Raw genomic sequence first — 10666 nt, forward strand, 5'->3', positions numbered from 1 at the left:
CTGTTATAAGTTGCCGCTGCCTACATTGAGAGTTGTTAAAAATGTGGCTGGTACCACTGAGGACAGCATAGGGCTCACATACTTATTTTTCTCCCAAAATAACTGGAACAATCGCAGCTCTGTCCAGTAATCCCTCCTTCTCTTGTTGTCAGCCTATAAAGGTCAGCGTGCAAAGCAGGGGGAGAAGTAGGCTGTTTATTTACATTGCAGGGATATGTCATTCTGTGCGTTGCCCCTGCTGTCTGGAGAGTGGTAGACCCTAATGGCTGGAGGTGAAGTTAATGCTTGGCAGCGGATAAGACACAGAGCAGGCTCCCTTGTAATCGGGGCTGGCTGAAGTGCTTGCTTTATGTCAGTGTTGCAAAATGAGTTCATCTTTTCAGGATTTGTTTGAATACCCCGGGAGATAAAAGAGTGAAAACCAATCCACCTCTGCACAGGCAGCCACTTTGTTTAGCAGGGAGACTGCAGAAAGTGAAGCCATGTACGAGGTGCATAAAGAGATCCTTTAGAAAGCTTTCTGGAGGCACAGTCTTTTCATTCGAACCTTTTAACTGTCTGCTTTCAGTTGGTTTTATTTGCCTTTGGGCCATAGCTGGGTTTCCTTTTCAGCTATTGCATGGTTTTTAAAAGCCATTACTAGCTCACTGACCCCCAAAGAAAAGTAGGGTTGCAGGGGAAACTTGTAGCTGCCTAGTCCATCCCAATGCAGTTAACTAAAACTAACATCCGTCTCAGCTCTAAACATAGAGGAGATGTTTCAAATACTTTTTCTTTGCTTGCCTCCCTACTTTCTGGATATCCTTGAAAGGAACTGAAAGGAGGGAAAAAGAGATGAAGTGTGTTGGCTGGTTGCTTTGGATGAGAGGTACTGAGTGGGTGTGTGGATAGATATGTGTGTGTACACTGCCGTTTGGGCGTACAGCTGTACGAATTGCTTCTCAGGTCATGTATGGGGGTTATTTTAATAAAGGCATCTGATCTCCTGCTTTCATCAACAGGGATGTAATGATTGATTAGGAACATCCTAGCTGATTAAAAAGGTCCCTTGTTTTCACTACTCCAGAAAAGGAAGAGGAATTCCTATCAGATTATTGCAGATTCTTGAAAAGTACACATACTATCGGAGGCACTAACAGCCTGCTATTAGAGCTGGAAATGGATGTGAAGCGTATTGTGCATTCCTTAGTCGCTGGTTTTATTGGACAGAAGGCAGAGCAATTTGCAATAAAGACTGAAAAAACATCTATTAAAATGTCTAATGCTGCCTGGTCAGTAATTTTACTTTTAACTCAATGTAAAATCAAGTGTTGATGTTATCCTCTTTTTAGTTTGTAGGAGAAATTTAGGGTGAAGGGGTAATTTCTGAAAAATATAACAACAAAAACTACTTACCTAATGGGCAAACCGAGCTTTGCAGAGGTTATGAGGTTAAACAGATGCAGAACTTTGTAATTGCTAGCAGGCTCCAGACCCTGTACATGAAAAGCCACAAACTTTACTGTAGCTCAAAGGCTGTTGGCATGACTAGACTTCATGTGGGATAACAACAAACCTTAACATTTGGGGTGGGAAGGGGTTTAGAGACAGAGGGCGTCTCAGATACATGATACGCTAGGGAAAAGATTATCTCGAAAGCTAGCAAAAAGGTACAATTATGCTGCACAGCAAATTATGTTTGTTTATACTGTACACCATGAAAGATTTAATTACAAATGAAATTCAGCTGCTCAATACCTGCTTTCTTGTTCTTTCTACCCTTGTTCTGTCTGCTAGTTATCCTCTTCTCTCTTATAAAGTTTAACATTTCAATAGAAAGTTATAACTGCTTCAGTATTTTATACAGAAGAAAATTGATATGCAGACTTGGAACAAAATATTACTCTCACTGGATGGCAATATGTGGGGAAAATTGTAATAAAAGACCGAGTAGTCATACCCGTTCCAAACGCCATGAATTCAGTGGCTTGTGCAGAGATAACTGAGCACAGCATTTGATGTGACTGATAAGTATTGTAGAATGCTTGACTGGACAACATTTTTGTTGGGGCCGTTTTATGTTATTATCACCGACTATTAATACGGTTTTGCAAACACTGCAGTAATACTGAAGAGAGGTTCAGAAGCTTTTTTGACCAGTTCCTTATGTCCTAAAGTTACTGATCTTCATTCTAATTAGAGACGTGTAAGGATGAAGAACTTCCAGTGTCATAATGGATCTAAACAGATACTTTTATGATTCAAAATTAACTTTGCATCTTATTCTTTTACTCTGTCTCCTAAAACGGCATGTCCTATGATTAGTGCCTGGCAAGTCGTTGTGACATGTTTGAGAAGAGCAGAGTCCAGTCCACGGTATTTATTGATGGGTTTAGATAAATGTTCATTCCAGAACTGTGGATGAAGTTATTACTCTTCCAGAGGAAAACTGCTCATCATTTAACTCCCCTACAAGCTAGGGACATTAACATTTAACTGGGCAGGGGTTCGGTGCAACCTTGTGGGGATCGCAGTGGCTGGGGGACGCTTCAGCTCAGCCAGAGCAGCCCCCAGCCACAAACAGGCCTGGTCTTTTGAGATGGTAAAAGACATAAAGCCTTTTGTCAGATGGTTAAAAAAAATTCTATGTTTACAAATTGGTTTTATTGTGAACAGTCTGGAGAACTTGGAAGAGCTCCGCATTACATAGTGACTCACTGAGCTGGTTCCAGCCATCTAGGAAGATGGAAGGGAAATTTGCCGGCCGGGATTTTTCTTCTTTTTTGTGTTGCTTTGGAGTCCAAAGCAAACAGGTGGGAAGGGTACTTTTGTTTATACTGGTTGGTGCAATATGTCGAGCCAAAGGGTTAAGTTACACGATTGTGCTGGATGTTACTTCCCTAGAATAATCTTCTTAGTTGAACAAGAACTTTTAACTTCGGCCCAAAGGTTTGACAGTTCAGTGTATTCAGTTTGTCACAGTCTCTCCGTGCTAATGCCCAGTGTGTCAAAAGGCACACGGCAGACCCTTTACAGCTGGGTCTATAGGCTTTTGAGGTTGGACTTAAAAATTACAGTCCAGGACAGGATATGCTGCATCTGAGATGAGGGGCTTGAGAGATGAGGAAAGGCTAAGCTTGTGGCCTGTGAGCTAGGCGAGAGCTGAATAAACCTTTCTTATCTCCGAGTGTGTGTGTGTGGAGGATGGCAGGAGTTACAGCCCAAAAGATGTCATATGTGCTGTGTAGAATTAAAACATGGGTATGACTTCAGTGTGAGAAAAGACTCCCGTTTTCTCAGTGCAGTTTATTTAATTTTCTGATTCTCTGGACTCAGGCTGAGCTTTTCAAAGGCACCTTAGCGTGTGTTACACCTCTAACTCCCAGCCAGAGTCGGTGGGATGTGGGCACCGAGCTCCCTGATGCTATATTGAAAACTGCAGCCCCAACATTAACCTCTGTCTGCATATTCCACCCAGCAGCCATTTGTCTTTCGTCTTACTGGGAAAAGAAAAAAGATAAGCACTCATTTAAACTTGAGCCAGGTCTATACGAGGGGAGAAAGTTAACCTAAGATATGCCACTCCAGCTATGAGGAGAGCATACCTGGAGCGGACGTATCTTAGTTGAACTGCTCTGCCATCCCCACAGAAACCCCCCCATTGACTCCCCTTGCTTGTCACACCTATTGCAGTCAATGGGGGCACTAGTGGGTCCTTTCTAGATCTGCTAAGTCAAACTCCGGAAGATCAACCTCCAACATGTCAACCCAGCGGTAACATTATCGTTTTCATAGTAACAGCACATCTGGTCATTCTCCTGCTGGAGCAACATGTTTTCATGATGATAGGTGATGTCCTTGTTTTTAAGTGGGGGGGGGGCGCGCTATAAAACTGGCTAAATTTCCTATCATATTAGTGCTAAATTCCTGTCTAAATTACATGGCATTCAAAGTCTGACAAGGGAGATGACACACAACAAAGGATGGGTCACAGCTAAGGAGTAGCCTCTGAATGGGGAAATCTGGGTTTAAGCCCCCACTGCAGATTACCTGGCTGAGTTTGGGCAGGGACGGTAGCCACTTTACAGCCCAGTTCTCCAGCTGTAAGGTATGAAGGTGGTAGTATTTCCCTGCGAAGCTGAATCCATTAGCGACTGGGAGGTGCTCCAGTGCCTTGCTAGGGGTGCCCTTAATCCATAGAAGATAGAAATCCAGCACTTTTTTTAAGACTTGCTGCACACAGATGAAGGCTCAGCGTGCTCGTGTGCTGTTTCCAGAACTGTATGCTTATCCCATTCGCTATCAGGGACCTAGTTCACAGCAAGCTTTAACATAGTTCAGGGCATTGTAAACCATAGTACATAAACAGAAACTGTGAATATTGCACTGAAGATCAAGCATGGTTCAAGAAACTCTCTTCTTCTTCAGCATGGACACAGGTGACTCATTTTCTCGGGCTGGATAGCAGGCATTCCAAACAAGAAGCACAAAAGCTATTTCCAATGCAAACAGGAGCCCAAAGGGCACTTTTAATACCAGTTCCCCTTTTAATTTCTTCATCAAGGAATGGGCCAGCCTGCAAGTAATGATGGTTCGTGTTAACTTCTAGCCTGACACTCTCCCTTGTGCTAAGTAGGGAGCTAAAATAATAAAAAGAGATTCAGAACTATCACACCCTCTTTTTTTTAATTTATTGGTGTTTCTGAGAGGTTCTTTTTGGTAATAACCAACTGTCGTGTAAATATTCGTGAACTCTTGCTCAGCACTGCAGAGAAGTGTTTATACCCCCATTTTGCAGATGGCAGATGAAGGCACAAAGGGTCAGATTTCAGCACCAATCTATAGAAATAACCTTATAAATTGGTCTTGGACTGGCCCAAGAAGTAACTGAGCAGCTGTGCTGCCCTCAGGAAAGCTACTGTGTTCTGGTGTACATTGGGGTAATAGTGTTGGATTTGGTGTCCATATGTTACAGAGAAAGAGTTGGGTGGAATTTGGGCTCCTGGGTGCAAAAGGTAAGTATCTGGAGAATATGTTAGTGGGAAACTGGTGTATTTATTTCTAAACGCAGCCACAAATGTCTTCTTATTTGTATCTTTCATATCCTATACCAACAAAGACAACTGCACAAGAGGTACTTTCTTCCTGTCCCTTTCCATAAATTGCAGCAAGGGAGGTTTAGGCTGGGACTAGGGAAAATTTTCTAACTCTCAGGGTGGTTCTGCACTGGAATAAATTGCCTGGGGAGGTTGTGGAATCTCTCTTTTCAGAGATTTTAAAGAGCAGGTGAGGCAGACACTGGTCAGAGATAGTGTAGGTGGGGCTTGGTCCTGCCATGGGTACAGGGGACAGGGCTTGATGACCCCTTGAGGTTCTTCCTCTCGTTGGTGTTGGGGTGAAAGGGGAAGCTGCATTGAATCCAGTGCTCAACCATCTCACTTGGCCTGAATGTAGCTCCTGTCCCGCCAATCCTCACACCCAATAGAAACACAGCATTTACGCTAATGCATGCCAACTTTGAGCTTTCTACAGCATTATCATTTGTCCCGTTGTTTTGGATTTTTAGCCATAGAGCTGGGATTAAGAAGTTGAGACGTGTGCTGCCATTTTCATTTGGTCTTAAGGCATATGAAATTGTTTGAACACTATATTTCATTTGCCGATGAACTTGTGAATCTGACATAACTGGCAGTGGGTTTGGAGTTAACCTTTCTGCTTTCCCTTTGTTGGCCATGCCACAGGGATGGACCTGGGTACTTCTGGTTCCTTGCAGATTCGCCGAGCCTCACTGATGGAATCCAATAAAAGTTGGAAAAAGACCAGTTTGGAAAAGCCTAAAAGAGTTACAGCAATATAAATTAGGGGAAAAGCTTGTGTGCATGTACAAGCTTTGTAAGGCTTTCCTAGTATAGTTACAACAGCACAACCTGCAGTGCGGATGCAAGGAAAGAGGAATGTATTATCAGTATAAGGAATCTCATACCAGCACAACTCTGCCCATGCTAAGAGCTATACCAGCCTAACTCCTTGAGTAGACAGTTGCACCCCTGATTGAAATGGTCAGGGATGCAGACCAGGTCACAGAAACGATTCACAGCATTGTGCAGCTGATAACAAGATAACATACTTAGAGTGATACAAAATGAGAAATTAAGGGTGAATATTAGGCAGGAAAACTTCCTGACAGACCCATTAGACTGTGTAATGATCTCCTCAGGGAAAGAGGTGGGGTGGGGGGAAGAAGAGGAGGACAGGGAACCACATTGTTAGGGAAGTTTCAAACAAGAGTAGACTGCACTATTGAGAACAGTCCTGGGAGCTGGATTTGGATTCACTTATAGGTCTTAACACATCTTCTCTTTCTAAGATTCCACAATGAAGAATCTTGTATCTAAAATACATCGCCTGGATAATAAGGAATTCAGCCCGAGGATTCTGCATTCCTTTTCATCCAGAATGTTAGTAGCTAGCTTATCAACGGCCCTCAGACTAATTTGTTTATTTAAATATTAGAGCAACTGAGCATGCGGCCTCTGAGAAATCTAGTTTATGAGCAGCGTAGCGGTGAAGCCAAAAGATGCCTTTAACCCGGCCTAGTCCTCAGTTATGAGAGAAGTTGGAAAACAGGTTTCAAAAGCCCAAGGACCCTGAGAGTGAAATTTTTGCTATATAGAAATCAACTGGAGTTTTGCCCTTTAGTTCAGTGGGACCAGAATGTCACCCTGAATTTTTGCCTAGCAGCTGAACTCCTTCCTAGACACTGTAAGGAGAAAGGGAACATCTAACCGGTCTCATTCCCCACTCTGAAAATGCCTTTAAACCTCCCAGTGGGGACTCTAGAAACAGGGCTGGAGCTTGTGCTGGGCAGCCGTTTAAACAGACGTATGGGGGATGGGGAAGGCTGTTCTCCTAATTCTGTTGAGGTGTGTGCTCGTGTCACCTCATGAGTAGCCACATAAAGGAGCTCGTCAGTAAACATACTCGGCCTTTAGAACATACAGGCAAGTTTCTGCCAGGCTGCCTCTGTTTAGAAGTGGAAAAGCCCAATTGCCTACCTTTTTCTGCTCTTTCTTCCCCCTCCCTCCCCCGTAAAGTTGTATAGTTACAACTCAAGTTAAATTCTAACAAAGCAGCTTAATTCAAAGACTGTTAATGGGAGGGAAAGCCCCTTCCACTCCAGTGTAATTTGAGAATGAAAAGAAATAGGGCTGTAGTCCTGTACTTTAAATCCAGTGCCTTAATAGAGTCTCTGAAGCAAAATAATGGCGTCACCCTGTGTGTGAGTTAATCAGACTTGATGTCATGAAGGCAGAGAGGTCAACGGGCCACGGTCTTGTGATATATTGTCAGGGAGCTTAATGCGGGCTATACAGCAAGACCGGCTCAAAGCAGGGCTCCTTGCCGGGTTTGTAACGCTGGGACCCTTGCCCAGAACAAAAATGTTAGGCCTACTTTGTACAGAAGTGGCTGAATTCAACTGGTTATGAGAGGACCCGTCCCCCTGCCCCTGCAGCAACAAATGAAGTAATTGTTTTCTTTATTTTTTCTGTTTGCTTATTTATTTAAGCCAGGCCCTTGTAGCCAGTTGTAGTTTTGCCAACAAAGAGAACCATTTAGCACGAAACAAATCGGATGCAGAAAAATCTTACCCTGTAGTTAGTCTCCATAAAAAAGGAACTTGCTGTAGGTGAAGGAGAGTGAGCGAAGCACATTTTTCTGAGGGGGTTGAGCGTGTGCACTTCATGAGTATTTTGAATGCTGAGAGAACTTGGATGAGATGCACGTCTGTTGTGCATTCATAGTTAGCTGGAAGATTTAAGCTAGAGCTAATGGCAAGGTAGTTGATGAAGAATCTCTGTTTATTAAGCAGTCATTCTTGGAATCACAGAGTGGATTTTTGGAAAATAGCCTGTAAGCATCAGGATTATGTGCTTGGAAAGAGCTTGCTTCACCTTTTAGGGACCCTGTTAGAGATGTGAATTCCTGCATGGTTTCTACAGGCACTGTAAATAGTGATAAGCATAATTTTAAAGGAGCCGCTAGCTAGCTGATACCTCCAGGCTTCAGTAAATGTGGCTCAGAAAAGGAGGAGGCTTCTCTGTCATTGGTCAGGAAGATTAGTATGTCAGCATTGTACACAAATACTTGTATAGTTTATGGAAAATATTATAATGTTGGCATGAAAGCGTGCCTCGCATTTCTTATGCCTGCTAGAGTGTCACCAGAGCCTTTGTTAAAGATTGTTAGCACGGAAAAGTCTTCCGGAATATATTTACATTCAAAGCCTTTACCGTGACAAGTAGTAACATTTCATGGGTATATCCAGGCATTGAGTTTGCCTTTGAAAACCAAGATACAAGGGTTTCTAAGTTCAGTGACAATGACAGTGAAAGTATGGCGGAAGTAACTTCCGTTTTCTAAAGTTAGTTGGAAGACATTTCCAGATATTTTGTGTCCTTGGTCTCCTACATCTTCAAAGGAGTAACATGTAAGTTCATATGGGAGCTTTTCCCTTGTAATTTGATAAAATACTCTCCCCTTCCTCTGACATATTGTGTAGCATGAAGGACTTGCTATGGTTCGCCTGACACTGGAAGAACAGGGCAGTTGGCCAGCACATAATATGGACTGATACCAGTGTCTGAAACCATGCAGTTGAGACACTTGTGTGAAATTGGAGATGTTGTGGAAAGTGGTATGTGTGCTTGCAGGAGCTATTACCACCCTCCCCATTAATACTGAAGGGCAAACCTTGGAGGCGTTACTTCTCAGGTTCACATGTTCAAGACAGATCACAGCATTGTGAGACTTGGTTTCCTTGTCCCCTACCCAGATGTTAAAGATGTTTGCAATTAATGTCACTACTCTTGTGAGTTAATACAATCTGCCTGAGTTGATGTTGCATAATCAGCCCCCTAAGTTGAAATCAGCGGTGCTAACCAGCTAAGAGTTCGAACATCCTGTGACATTTTTATGTTGTTACTCTTGACTCACCACCCCATCTAGCCCTCTTGATTTGTATCATCCTCCCGCTCAGTCTTGTTGTTTGGACTGTAAACATTTGGGACAGAGATGGTGGTTTATGTATCTGTCTAGCACCGAGCACAAAAAGCTTCACCTGCTTGTGGCCTTTAGACACGTGTCACAATATAAAAGTTAAAGTGTAATATGTGGATCCGTGGCATCCTGACGAGTCTCTGGAATGACCCCCGGCAGGGGACAGTTGGATGGCCCTGATGTAGGCCCAGAGGACTTTCCATGGGATTGATTTAGCTTGGGGTTTCTTTCTTTATGTAATTTTCAACCAATGATCATTATTAAATTAGTTATTTATTTGTGTGCGAATGCAGCTGATGGCTTGAAATAGATGAATGTTCTGAGTCAACCAGTGCAGGGATTTGGGCGGGGGGGAGTGCCTGCGATGCCCCTCCCTTCAACCATGCACCACCCATGACCCACTCTTGCTCCGCACCCTCCCATCTCTTCCTGCGGAAGCTCTGTACCACTTCCAGTGAGTGCAGGGCAGTCCCTTTTCCCCCATCCCCACAACCCTCACATCCACCCGCTGCTCTTGGAGTGGTGCAGCCTGAGAGCTGAGTGAACTAGGAAGCTCACACTGTTCTCAGGCTGAGTTGCTGCAGGTGTGGAGGGGTGGGAAGGATGACCCTGGGGGGTGCATGTGACTCCCCCTGTATATCCCCCCACACATCACCTATGCTAATGCTATGGGAGCATCCCTGACTGTTTCTTTGCTCTTTTTTCCCTCCACAGATGCCAGTATGTCGCCAGATGCCATTAAGCAGAGCCACTGGTGTAATGTCGCCTACTGGGAACATCGGACTCGTGTGGGCCGCCTCTACACAGTGTATGAACAGTCTGTCAGTATCTTTTATGACCTACCTCAAGGAAATGGCTTCTGCCTTGGACAGCTAAACCTGGAAAATAGGAGTGAGACTGTTAGAAGGACTCGAAGTAAAATCGGCTATGGGATTTTACTAAGTAAAGAACCGGATGGCGTATGGGCCTACAATCGCAGCGAGCATCCTATCTTTGTCAACTCCCCAACACTGGACATTCCCAACTGTAGGACTTTAATCGTGCGCAAAGTGATGCCTGGCTATTCGATAAAGGTATTTGATTACGAGAAGTCTTGCCTCTTACAGCACGTGACAGACCTAGATTATGCAGATGGGCCCTATGACCCAAACAGTGTTCGGATAAGCTTCGCTAAAGGATGGGGGCCTTGTTACTCGAGACAGTTCATCACGTCATGTCCTTGCTGGTTGGAGATATTACTCAGCAACAACAGATAACAATCAACCTCTGCCGAAGGAAAGGAAAAAAAGAGAGAGAGAGAAACAGACTATCCCAAATATCATCTACCTAGATTTAATATAAAGTTTTATATATTATATGAAAATATATATTATACTTGTAATTATGGAGTCATTTTTACATGTAATTATTTATGTATGGTGCAATGTGTATAAGGACAAAAAAAGGAAAATGCACTTTGGCTTATATAATTCTTACAATACAGATTTTTAAAAAAAAATTATACAGCAAAAATGGGAAAAAGCCCTAATTTTGATGTATGGTTTTTGGAAATATTATTAATACCAGACAAAAAGCTAATACCAGTCACTCATTGATAATAAAGTATTCGCATTATAGGGGGGTTTATTGT

At 43.2% G+C, this 10666-nt stretch overlaps 1 protein-coding gene across 2 annotated transcripts in view; it reads left to right on the forward strand.

The window, feature by feature from the left end:
- The window catches only part of SMAD6 (SMAD family member 6), a 71242-nt gene extending 60576 nt beyond the window's left edge, over positions 1–10666 (forward strand). The window contains exon 2 of one of the 2 annotated variants that reach the window (XM_075006983.1): positions 9751–10666. In XM_075006983.1, the coding sequence (XP_074863084.1) occupies positions 9751–10292 (542 nt within the window). In that variant the 3' untranslated portion in view covers positions 10293–10666. The remainder of the gene's footprint in view (positions 1–9750) is intronic. The other variant, XM_075006982.1, reaches the window with a different exon arrangement.

This window comes from Carettochelys insculpta, chromosome 12 (genome assembly GCF_033958435.1).
Source record: "Carettochelys insculpta isolate YL-2023 chromosome 12, ASM3395843v1, whole genome shotgun sequence".
Taxonomy (NCBI): domain Eukaryota; kingdom Metazoa; phylum Chordata; order Testudines; family Carettochelyidae; genus Carettochelys; species Carettochelys insculpta.